We start from the raw sequence: 13,413 nt of genomic DNA, 5'->3' as shown, positions 1-13,413 counted from the left end.
CTTGGCGACGGAAATAGACGCGCGAAATGCGAAAAGTAGCCAAACTTTTCCCGCCGCATCGCACTGACAGCTGGGAGAAGCAGCTGTTCATCGTAGTACTACGGATCGGAATATAGTTCTATAAACATCGCGTCCGTTTCGTCCCGATTTCAATCCGATAGGACTAAATAACTCTAAATCGGTCTAGGAAACGTTGCAGAAACGTAATTTCAGCGATTATTCAGCGAATTCACTTTATTTAGCGGTAACCACGTGCGCGGAAGATTACGGTCCCGCGGTAAGGCCGTGTTTCCCGCCAAACGCTGCCATTCGGTGAATCAAGGTGTGAAAGGGCGTTGTGTATGTTCCAACACAGCGGCGGTTGTGTTTTTGTGTGTGTATGTGTGTTTTTTTTTCTTCCAACGCTGGTGGCATCGAATCGTACTGTGAAAAAAAACAACAGAACATAATTATTATTTTCAAGTGAAATAATTTCGAGTGAATCTTCATTAAGTGCAGAAATCGGTGCAAGGAATGGCGACACTCTATCACAGGAGTGGTGAAAAGAAGAGGATAAGCAGCGAATTCCGCCGACAGGAAGAAGAGGTGATCGGCAGCCTGTGCAGGTAAGAGACTATCCTTTTTTTTTTTTTTACGACAATGGCAGGCGCCACTCGCGCTCTCTGTAGTAGTTGTACTACTACAACATCCATCCGTCAGCTGGTCGTAAAGAAGCCGGTTTAATCTCGGGTGTTGTATACCCGCCTTTCAATTTGTTTTATATATCCTATATCATAACATCTTTTTACATTATGAATGTATTTTGTATACTTGAATCAGTTACTGAAATTCACTAGTAAATACGAGTACTATTTTTGTAAGCGAATTCATCGACTTGTTACTCGAACCGGCAGACGATAGGCGGGTCTTGCGGATTCTCCTTCAACCTGAGATTAAAGATGGATATGGATTGAAATACATCAGTTTTTTTTTTCACTGATTCACGTATACTAAATGCATTCATTCTCCTTAATCCACTATTTTTTTTAAAATGAATTCTTTGACTTGATACTGACCCGGCAGACGACACATGAATCTCGTTGATTCTCATTTAACTTGGTATCAGGAGATGATTAAAATCGAATATGCAATCTTATTCGTAAACATGATGGCCGTTTACCGACTTTTCCGTGTCGAGCTGTGACAAACAGCTGTGATCGAGATGGCCACTCCCCCCTCCTTGCTTCCGGAAGAAACATGGTGACGTCCACATGGATTCAACGGCATGGCAGCCTTAATGGACACCTTTGTAGTATATTTTTAGTGTAAATATACCCTTGCATGAGTAATGGTCTTGCACTACTCTATTGTAAATAAGGTTATGTTTATTTTTCTACTCGTATAAACATTCTTGAGGGAGGCAAGACCCCGCCCCCATCTTCAAGCCGGGTGCCCTTCATAATAATTTGGTTATAGTTAAAGAAGTAGAAAAAGTTGAGACACCCCCCCCCCCCTCTCTTATGGGAGCCTATGCCCATGGGAGAGGCCAATTTACCTCAGGTAAATGGTTTCTTTTGATTATGATTGGAAAGTTCTTATACGCATTGCCGCAACTAGATCTGCCGGGGCAAGCACACATTTTTGCTTCATGCCCTTGGGACAATTGACCCTTTCCTGCACCCCCCCCCCCCCCGAGTTGTGGCCTTGCGTGTGTGTTTACGTGACTTGTCCATGGCCCTCACATCCTGTAACCGTGGGACCCCCCCCAGGCCAGAGGTGTTGGAGTGTTTTGCACCTGTGGGTGCTTGGCTTGAGCTTTATAGGGGCAGATTTTGACTTTTGAATGAATTCTGGGGATGCTCAGACCGATGGTGCAGAATAATTTTGTTGCTCGGGCACCAACTGCTCCAACGCCAACTTGCCCCAGGCTGAGTTCTTTAGTGCACTCCTCTTTTATGCATTTATTTTTTTGGGAAGAACAAAACAATTGAAATAGTCCCCAGAGCTGCAGCCCATGGATATATGCATATATGATAAACTGGTCATTGGATATATGAGTTGTTTATTGGTGTGAGAGAACTGGCAACCACGACTTTTGCTGCTGTGTAATTCACGATAAATTCCACACATTAATTTCTGGAATGCCCTTTTTGGCTCATTTACATGCAGGACCGCAACTGGGGGAAGGGGCGGGTCAGCGGGGTCTGGTACCCGGGGGGGGGGGGTGCGCACTGGCCGTCTTGGCACCATGGGCCAAGTGGTTTTTCTGAGGCCCTACCAGGTAAATTCTAGAAAATTTTAACCAAATCTTATTTTTGTGAGGCGGCCCGGGTGAGCATATGCGTTGAGACGGCACTGGGTGCCAAAAGGTGTGCTTGTCCTGGCTGACGAAATATCTTGGGCCCTGTTTACATGCTCCTCCATACATAAAGCTGACGGGAAGGGGGTCGTATGTCTCTAATTACTTTTATGCTTCATGCTTTTTTGATTACTCTCATGACTACACTCTTTTGGGTCACTCTCAGATGGCTTTTCTTCCCTCGCTCAATAAGTCGCTCAATAAGTTTTTCCTGGTTCTTTCCTCACACGGTGTGTGTGTCACTCATATTTAAATACTAGATCACTCTCTCGTCTGGTTCATCGCTCTGTAGGTCATTCCCAGGGCCGCAACGGGAGGGGGGAGCAGGCGGCATGATGCCCGGGGTGCTGAACCAGAAGAGGCACACCCTTCAACCTCTCCTTACATCATTACAAGGAGGTGCCAAAATGCGTGTTTGCCCCAACTGACCAAGCATCTAGTTGTGGCCCTGGTCATTCCCATTTTGGTCACTCACGTGCTTGCACACTCTATGGGTCAGCGGTTCTCAACCGGCACTCCATGTGCACTTCCTAGGTGCCCCGCTGTCGCTTGAGAAAAAAAAATCGCAAAAGTTTCATTTTATAAAATTCAATCCACAATTACAGTTGTGAATCGCGAAACTCTTTTTTTTTTTTTTTGTCACGCACTGACGTAATCCCTCGTTTTCGAGATCACCCTTTTGGTTACTCACTTGCTTTCACACTCTTTAGGCCGCTCACCTTTTCCCTGCTCACTATTCGGAGGCGGGTTTATGGGTTGGCCGCCCTTCTCACATTCTAGTCAATTTCTTGATCCACTCATTCCTTAAATTTGCTGCCCTCGGGTCGTGCTATAGCCCGCTCCTGTAAACACGCCACTTGGCACACCCCCTCCCCCACGTGGTTGTGGTCATCATCGATTAGTGTTGTAGAAATGAAAATGATTTTTGTGTCTACACCGTAGTTTATGCATGTTTTAGTGCATACAAGAAAAAAGTGAATGCATAAAATGCATGCAAAAGGGGAAAATGTGCGCGTGTTTTCGGATTGTATTTTTTTTTGTCTTTTAGGAAGAGAATGCGTCCCACGGGATTCCCTTTTTTTGTTTGAAATTATCGGTGCTTTTTTTAAAAATGCCGGCGTCTGTATTTTATTTTGGGCCACGTGCCCCGACATTCGTCTCGTTCTTTCTTTCCTTGTGAGTGAGTGACTAAGCGAAAAATACCGTGTCGTTGTCGATGCAGCAGCACCATTTGCGTAGCGTAGACAGCCGGCAGCTCCGGAGAAAATAAAAAAAAAGAATCATGGCGCCGGGGGCAAAAGTTGGCATCTTGCCAAGAATCGTTTGCCTCGCTTTTTCAAAAATGGCTGCCGCCTCGTGTTTCTCATGGGTGCTCGCGCTCTCTCTTTTTCTCCCCACGTCCCGCCGGAGAGGTTGCCGGGTTGTGTTGTGTGGTTTTCCCCCCCATATGACACGAATCGCGCCAAGAGCTCGCCACCGTGTGGTGGCGCGGGGCTTCACGTATACCACGATGCTGTTTTTTTGGATACATGAAGAAGCATATTTACGGGGGGGGGGGCGGCGGAATGTCAGGAAAATTAGTAAAAATTGGAGACGGTAGCAGAATTTACATACAAGGCTGTCTTAACAGCACCACGGGCCCTCGTGCAAGTGATAATCTAGGGCCTCTAATTATATGAACGTGTCTGCTTATAAATTGCTCTACGTTCTAGCTCAGTGTGAGTGACCAAAACAGTCCAAGCATGCGAGTGACCTCGGGAGTGTGTAAGCATGGGAGTGGCCAGAAGAGTAACCTAGAGAGCGAAGACCAGGTCATTGAATGATAAAAAGAGTGTCGTAGCCAATATTCTTTCGAACGATTGTTTGTTTCTGATTATTCCTGTTTCATATATTTCAATTTTTAGAGAAAAACTTTTGAGTACTTAGTTGAGTGACTTAGAAACAGAGGCGTATTTACAAGGACGGAAGCTAAGCGGGCTCTGGGCCTGCAGACGGGGTGGACTGATTTCTTTGCCGCCCCCTCCCTCCTGTCCCATTCAAGTCCGATCTCCGTTAAAAAGTCTCGTCTCAGATAGCGTCAGGACTACAACGGTACACACATTCAGTCATTACGATTCACCCATAGTTTGAAATATGGATGGCAGCACTGAAAAATCAGACGCAACACTAGATATGCATTCGACTGTTAGATGCACTCACACTTTCGGCACAACTCAGTCTGAGTGAATTGCCCCCATGGCGATAGGGCCAGCGTGTGCACGGTTTGAATGTAAAAAAGCCGTGGGCTATAGTGCTCCCCCAACCCCTGTAAATATGCCTCTGTCCTTTAGTCACTCTTTTGGTCATTTACATGCTCACACCCTCTCTAGGTTACTCTTTTATGCCAGTTATACACTGTCTAGCAGGGCTGCGCGTCCCCTATACGTTAAAGGTTCCTTAGGAATATTAACGTGGGAGCGTGCCTGATTATTCCTGTCCAACAGGGCTTGAAAATAATCTAGGCGAAAACCAAGTATTTTAGGATCCAACCGGTTTCTTTTGCCAGAGCTAGTAATCGCACATGGAAAATTTTAGGTTTCACTATCGATTTGTTAGTCGTCATGGTCGACCTGGTATCTCACTCCGTAGTTTAGTGTTTCTCAACCGATGCTCCGCGGCCCCTCGTGAAAAATAAAAAAAAAGCATTAAATTTTAAAAAGTTATATATATATATAATATATTTAAACAATAAAAATAAATCAGTAACTTTGATGAATAAATGAAAAATAGGCCTACGAGGTTCTGCCATAAAGGTCTCCGCGAGTCAGAAAAGGTTGAGAACCGCTGCCCTAGGTAATTCGCTTTAGTTACTCTTGTTCGTCATTCACATGCTCGCACACATTCTGGTCACTGTTTTAGTCACTTCCATGCTCATACACTCTGTAGATCATTCTTTTGATCATTCACATGCTCAAACATTGTTTCGGTTACTCAAATGCTTGCACACACTCCAGGTTGCTCTTTTGGTCGCTCACCGACTTTGTCCGTTTCTCTGAGTCACTCTTTTGGTCACCTGGTGCCTTGATCACCTGGCGTGTAGAAGGGTTGCCCTCTTGAAAATTAGAACTGATAAAATTTGTGAAAGTAAACGTCTCTCCAGGAAAGAGGGGGGACTCAGAAAAATCACTTTGCCCGGTGACCCAGGATGCTCTCAAGATGCCCGTCTGTAGATCATTCACATGCTTGTAAATTTGCCATTCGTTCCGTCACTCACTGACCTAGTCTCTCACTTTCTAGGCATAGGCTGATTTGCGGTTTTACCGCCTGTGCACAACACACCGCCCTTCTCCTGCTCTAATTTTTTTTACCCCTTTTTCCTAAAATTTGCCACCCTGGGGTATAGCTTGCTCCTTACCCTTGTAAATACTCCTCTTCCTCAAGATTGTAGTAGAGTGGCGTAATTCAGTGTTCACTGGGCCGCAAGATGTCTGTTCAGCAACCGATCACATGCGAAAAAAAGGATTGTTATCTTTTTTTTAACTGGAATTTTCCGCGTTGTTTTATACTTGTGAAAATAAATGTAATTGCGGTTTTTTTTTGATGGAATTGCTTTTGTGTGTGTGTGTGAGAAAGATTTTCGAGCGTTGAATTACATCACGTGGAGCGCATTCATTGTTTTTTGCGAGTTGCTCGTGTTTTTGGCGCCACGCGTGAAGCAAACACATCTGACAGGCGGCTGGCTGGCCCGAATTAATAATAAAAAATATATATATATATATATACATGCGGCTGAATAATAGGTGATAGAATGGTGATTCGTGCACGGTATCATCTCGTTTTTGTTTTTAAGTGCTCGCGACGCGTCGTGAGTAGAGAGAGGGAGTGGTGTGTGCGGGCGGGCGTCGTGATCATTGGATCAGCTGTTTTCTGGGTTTTCCTCATCCCCGCTCTGTTCTTTTTTTTTAATCAGCGCTATTTCTCCGTACTACGCGAGGTTGCACAACAGTAGAAAAGGTTTGTTTTGGTGCGACTATGTGTCGCCGACGAGTTGGAACTCGTGTGCTGGGGCGCGTGCACAGTCTTTTTTTTTTTTTTTTTTAAATGTTGTCCTGTTCGCCTCCGCGATCGTGTTGCCGAGTCTACCTTGTCGGTTGTGCCCTTGCCTGGTTCGCTACGTAGTAGGAAGGAGGCGGGGACGGGATGGTTCCATCGTTGTTTGTGTAAATGGAAATTAGATAATGAAGAAAAGAAACGGTGTTCGCTTCTCGGCTTTCTGTGCGAGTTCGTTGACAATTTGCTGGCACAGAAACCGATTATCTAGTTCTTTTTCACTGCTCTCTCTCCGCCATCCTTATAACCATTTCCGGCTGTAAGTTTTGGCAACCTACCCAAAAAAAAAAAAACTCGGTACTACCACCTCTTCGCGAAACCCACGCCCCAGAAAGGTCTGGTAACCGTGTTTGGGAACAACAACAACATTGCTCCCGATTGATCAAAAATACGAAAACGGAATCGAAAACTTTTCAATAGTTGATATGGAGCGACTTCTGGGTGTAATTCTTGCATGCGCTTGTTTGGATAGAAATTATCACCAGGGTTGTGTTTGTGATGAAATATTTGGGTCAAATTGTGTGAAGTAGCAAGTGGTTTTTTTTTCTTCTTTTTTTATGATGGTAATGTTTTTATCATAATTGAGTAATATTCACAAAATTTGATTTTTCGATCGTTATTAAAAATGCTGTACACTAAAAAAATTTACTAATACCAGGGCTTGACAAGTAAAAAAAAAATTTAAATTAGGCTCCAACCAAATATTTCTTAGGAGTCGAGCATGATTATGTTTTCATGCAAAACGGTCTTGGAGGGAATGGTTTTTTTTAAATACTTTTTCGGGACAATTATATCCTCTTCTTGTGTTGAGAGACACTGTCATAAAATCAGAAAATTTTGTGATCCAATTCAGCAGACAGAAAATTTCAGGCACCAATACCAATTTTCTAGTAGCCTTGGAGATCTGACCCTTGGGATTTGTCGTGATTGTGCTAAATTAGGTTCTAAGAATGAAGCAAAAATTTTTGATTTCACAACTGTTTCCAACATGGAAAGGGTCATCAAAAGCTCAGAAAATTTCGTGCTTTTAGTCTGAGAAATTTGGGCTGGTTCCTGAATATCACAGAGTGCATAGCTAACAGCAAGCACCGCATTTTACTGGCGAATCGTTGATCCTAGAGGCATGTTTCCAATTAGAAAAAGTATCCAAATAACGTGTAGAACTCCTGCATCATTCAAATAAAAATTACGGACACCCTGCTCTTAAGAACTCAACTACAAAGTTGTTGCCCTGTCTCTTTTGATGCCACCAAAAAAAGAAAAAACATCTCAGGTTGTATTTTGTTTGTAATTTATATTACAAATCGAGAGGCACTCTTTACTCGAAGTACTAATGTATATCAATACGGAAGGTGATTTCGCACGAGAGAGAAGTAGAGCTTGAACGCGATCAGCTGAATTTTCCGATTTTCCCAAGCACGTGTTGATCAAACTCAATACTTGGGGATTCGTGGCATTTTTCATTTTGCCGCGAGGATGTCGCAGTATCGGCTGAATTCTTCGATACCGCAGTTCGCAATGGTCCAAGGACCAGGACCGAAACTAGGAGAAGCAGGTGGGTCTGTGGTGTACCGGGCGTCGGACCAAAGGGGACACAAATACACAGTGTTTCTTTGTTTTTCATTTCTGCTTGCTTGATAAATCCTAGGCTCCAGGTCGCCACGGCGACTAAAAAATTGGTATTTCACTTTTTTCCTATGTTTGGTGACTGAATTGAGTCCGAAAACAACGCAATATTTTTGAAAATTATATCAACGTATGTACCAACGTGGATGGCAATCACCATGTTCTGGAATAGTTGTGGGAAACATCATTTTGCAATCGGTTTATCTAAGAAAATAGAAATTTTTGGCTCTTTAGAACTTCTTCTGGTGCCTACATTTGCTTTGTTATATGTGCATATATCCGTGTGCGTTATTTCCCATCCAAGAACTCTCTTGTTATTTTCACTCGGCGTCCTGTGGGTCTCGGCTCTGGCACCTTCGTTATTACTCTGGTCATGGAAGTAGTAAACGTTGCACGCTGCTACTGTCATCACGCCACTGAAACATTCCACAGCTCACAGTTGTTGGTGGTATGAGAAAAGAAATGCTAACGTTTTTCACTCTTGTCGCTAACGTTTTTGATCTGATTAATTAATTTTTATGAGCAGGTTGGTTCATGGTTGTTGTTTTTTTTTTTAATTTTGCAGAGCATGAACTTTTTTTTTTTAAAGGGGAAGAGGAGCAATAGAAAAATGATGCTTCTGCTTCTTATTTTGGAACGAGTATCGATTTTCGAGCATCTCTCTCTCTCTCTCGCATCCCGCTCTCATGCAGAGAAAGACAGAGCTGCTGTGCTAGACGATATTTTCTGGTCCTTGACCCCCTCTCTCTCATAGAGACTTGAGTGTGTGCCAGACAGAGGAGAAATACTTCCTTTTTACCCTCCACACGCCTACTAGTAGTACGCATGTATGTACTACTAACCAACCGTCTGGGAAATGGTCGTGTGTGTGTGATTTTATTTATTTATTTATTTTTTTAAATGATCTCCCTCTCTCGTTACATGTCTGATCATTTTTGCACGAAACCTGTTTGTTTTATTTTATTTTTTGGTTGAAATTCTTTTTTCATTTGGTTTGTAATGGTAAGGACTATTTTGTGCTACCGTACAGAGGACGTAAATCTTCTCCCTTTCCTGTCGGCTTCTTATTGTGAGGGCGGTGGAAAGAGAGGATCAACCGCCTCATTTCTACATGTAGTTGGAGGGGAATTGTTATGCTAATGGAGGAATTTCATGTAGCATTTTTGTATTCGTGGATAATGTAGTAGTGGGCGGCGGTCCGTCCTCTCCTGTCTTTTATTGTATTTTTCATTGATTTTTATGGATTTACAGAAAAAAAAGGGTACCGACGGCAAGTCGTGCTATTTATTCGCCGCTACCGTCGATTTCTTTCTGGCATTCCTCCGCAGCTGCATGAAGCCCATGATTTAATATCAGCATTTGCATTTATATTTCCGTGTGTCGATTTTTTTCCTCTTTCTTTATTCGGTAGAATTGTCTTTCAGAATTTTTTTCTCCTCTTTCCATTGATTTGCTTTCGGGGAGTAGCAGATGTCTTTGTTATAGGTATTGAGATTTATATATGTGTGCGTCGCATCAACTCTTTTTCTTTCGTACCGAATGACTAATGCGAAGCCATCTCTTTTTCGTGTTTCTTTTGTTCCTTTGCTTGTCATCGGTGGAAATTTTAGAAACATAATTTGCCGTTCCGCCTACTACTAAGCCATATATGCACCTCGTACGCATTCCTCTGCGAAATCTAACAAATCGGTACCTTCCGCCTACTCATAGTTGCAGTCTGGAGCGAAAAATAGATCTCTGGGCTCAAAGCGTAAATCATTCGACTCAATGGATTTAAAAAAAAAAACCATGAGCAAAATAATTGTGTTCAAACGTGTGTGAGAAGGCAAGTCCGATGGCTCAACGATTATACATACAATCAAAGCTTTGTATGGTCATAGCACAAAATGCGTCTTTGGTGAGACGTACAAAATTGGAGGATGGTTGGTGGAACTGGGGAGGGGAAAGCACGTGCTCCAATTGGCAACTTTGAAGGGGGACAAATTCTTGAGGGTAATGAGCAAAAAAATTGACTCGCTTTTGTTCGAGTCCAGTGAATAAAATGAGTTGGAAGTCGTACGAATTATGCTTTTTTACCTTCAAAACATAACCAAACAAAAAAAAAAAAAAAAAACCCCCCCGCACCATTATGGTTCATTATTTACTTTTACATTATGAGGGAAGGGAAGTTGAATTTGTTTCCCTTGCCACCCCTGTCAAAATTCTTAGTGACTGTCAGGGCTCCAATACCTCGCCCCATATCATAGCCTCCCCTAACAGGGCCCGGGACGGTTCTCATCATTTCTTTTTCCATGCTATAATTTCACCACATAGGAGTTCGCAGCCAAACATTTCTGCCCGATGGCCCTGCTCCAGGATGTGAGTGGCTATGGCCCATACACTGGGCTTGAAAAACTAAAAAAATTAGTGATTGTATAAAGGTCCCAACCGAATATTTTAAGAACCAAGTGTATTTTTCCCAGAGCTAGTAATCGCGCATAGAACATTGTAGACTAGTACCAATTTCTTCGACGCCTAGAATTTGTAAATCTCGGCCCGTACAGATCAGGTTTCACGATCCATTCATTCTGTGTAGTGTAAAAAAACTACTTCCAGGCTAGAGACCTACCACCTTTCTGGAACGTCATGGTGTTGGTATTTTTTAAACCCGACTACTATGCCGGTTTTTCATTTCAAACCAAGCACAACTCAGATCTATCGCCATGGGCTATAGACCTGGCGATTACCACCAAATTTACTACCCAGTGAGTTGTACCGTATGTGTAAGTGTGTGTCCGTGTGCGTATCTAGTGTTGTTTGATTTTTTTTTCAGTGCTGATATTTCAGAAGTGAAGTGCAATGATTGAATATTTGTTCCGCTGTTGCTCTCTGTGGCGAGACTAAACAGGGATATCGGCTCGAAGTTGGAACCATAGAAAACTAACTTCTGCCAACCACCACAGTGGCGTCGGTGGGGGTCGACCCGGGAGTTCGCGACTCGACCACCACAGCGGCACTATGCCGGTCTATCGCCAGTGGGCAATTTACTACCGTTTTACCTCCCGTTCAGGGTAAGTATGGGAGTTATTGCGACTCTTCAAGGTTCATTCACTTCAGAACCGGGACTGGAATTCGAGATTTACGTATGTTGATTGTGGAAACAGCCGGAAGCCGGAATAAAAAAATAGGACCAGGCATTATGTACTACTTCTGGAATGCGAACGTACAAGAATGCGCGGGGGGGAATTGAAAGTATTGTCAGTGTAAAGAGTGTTTTTAAAACTAAGTTGGTTGTGTTTTTTTCCCCCTTCTCTCTAATTATTATTGCTTGTCGGTGGGATGCGGACCACTTGTGGAATCCAGAACGTGGGAGGTTGGCACGAATTAATGTTATTTACGCTTGTAAGTTCTCTTAATGACGCATGTGTTTAGATTTTTTCAAAGGTGCTCTTGACCCAGAACGTGGGTACAACACGAGAGAAACAGGAGCCGACTTTTTCGGCTTCTCTTTCTTTCATTTGTCCAGTGAAGTAACAACACAACAAGCGACCGATTGTCATTTCTTATGCGATGGGGTTTTTTGCTCTTGAAGTGGTGTATGAAGGGGGTGTTTTGTACTATTTGTGCCGGTGTCCTGTTCGTAAACATCATTCCCGTGGCCTTCTCTTAATTCTCCTTTCTTTTACCCCCTTTGACAACGTTAAAAAAAAAATTCACAAATCCGCGAACGTGAGTGGGTTTCGGTTTTCAGCCCGTAAAAATCTAGGTTAAAGGTAATTAGTCGATGTCGGTAGAGGTTTTCTTTCTTTCATTAATAATGAGGCGTTTGGTCATATTCTCGTACGACCTCTCGACCTCGTGCTTTTTCTATTTCTACTCGCCGAGCCGAGCCCTTCTCTGTGTGTGCGAACTTTTTTTGTTTTTTGATTTTGTTGATTGCGCTGTGACTTTCGTGAGGCACCCGTGAAGGGGTTTTTCTTGTCTTTTCCTCTTCTACTTCTCTGCACCAGCTGCTGCTCCTCGGTCGCTTTCTCCTTGGATTCAGCTGATGGACAAAACAAAACATTATCATTACTATGTTGTATTATTATTGTTTTTTTTTTCTTCACCCGTTCAGTTTTGCAAGAGAGCCGTTGTGAACTCGTTGATGTGTGACGCAAAGCGTGTTGCAAAATTCGAGTAGATGGGTTGGAGTAAAAAATCAAGTTTTTCTGGTACGAGTTTGAGGTTCTCGATTGCGTGTTTTTTTTGTTTTTAGTGTAGGCCTATCTATCCTTACGTTAGAGGGAATAAAAATAAATATTAACATTTTTTTCCCGTCGTGATACATACTTATATGGTTATTCAAGCGTGCAACTTTCGATATTTGACATTTATAACTATTCTGAAAAAAAAAAAAAAAAATTCATTATATATTAGCAGTACGAATCTGTTTCAGATTTGAGTAAATATCTTCGTGGAGTTATAAAAGCGCCAAAATAATGAGTTTTAAATCAAATTGAAGAACTACTAAACCACGTCGTCCATATGGTACCATGCACGTCGTCCATATTCCTACATGAAATTTCTAACGTATCAGTATGTTTTGAATATATGCGTGTATGTGTTGTAAACCTGACGAAGTTTGTTTCAATGTGATGCTTGTTATAGTGCTGCGAATCGGTACATGCGGGAATGTGCGTGTACGTGTAGTGAAACCTGACGTGAAGTTTTTTTGTTTCTCTGTAATGCTTGTTATGTGTAGTGCTGCCATCTGCCACCAGTTTTTCTAACTATGAGTGAAGTGTTATGATTGAATGATTTATCGTTGTAGGACTTTTTAACGGGGAGATCGGCTCGCATTTGCGCCTTGAAGTTGGGAACCACAGAAAACCAACTTCAGCCGACCACCACCACTGTGGGGTTCGAACCCGGATCCTCGCATCGCGAGTCCGTCACTATAACCACTCGACCACCACAGCGGCAACTAGATTGTTTCGTTTCTCACGAAATTACTTATCAATGACCACAAATCAATTTTCCACAAAAACAGGATCCTACAAAGAAAAGTCTGAACAGTCCCCTGTTACTGTCTTACGCAAGAAGGACGGGAGAGTTCCTTGGGACTATAGTGTCGTGGAAACTACTTTGCCTTGGGTTCAGTTGTTTGACGTTTGAAGTTTTTACTCAGAATTCAACACCTCATTTTGCTCGAGGAATCTTGTAGCAAAAATCGGAATTATTCATGGATTATTCCTCTTACTGACGGGTGTTAAAAACAGGGACAAAAATAAAAAAATTACAGTATTCCCGCGCGTTTTGCGGTATACCGGAAAATTACAAAAGGTGGGCAGCATGTCGGAAAACCTCGTATTTTCCAACATGCCCGATTATGTGCGAGA

The 13,413-nt window shown here is 42.8% G+C and overlaps 1 protein-coding gene across 1 annotated transcript in view; it reads left to right on the top strand.

Moving 5' to 3' along the window:
* Window positions 1–304: 304 nt before the first annotated feature.
* Window positions 305–13,413, top strand: part of crp (transcription factor cropped) — a 47,963-nt gene continuing 34,854 nt past the window's right edge. Inside the window, exon 1 of the mRNA XM_089249553.1 lies at window positions 305–605. Within this exon, the coding sequence (XP_089105679.1) occupies window positions 514–605 (92 nt within the window). The 5' untranslated portion in view covers window positions 305–513. The remainder of the gene's footprint in view (window positions 606–13,413) is intronic.

The sequence above is a fragment of the Pholcus phalangioides genome, unplaced genomic scaffold (genome assembly GCF_987345545.1).
Source record: "Pholcus phalangioides strain wild (caught in Gottingen) unplaced genomic scaffold, Ppha-v1.0 ptg000022l_1, whole genome shotgun sequence".
In the NCBI taxonomy this organism is placed as follows: domain Eukaryota; kingdom Metazoa; phylum Arthropoda; class Arachnida; order Araneae; family Pholcidae; genus Pholcus; species Pholcus phalangioides.
This window is presented reverse-complemented; position numbering and strand designations above follow the sequence as displayed.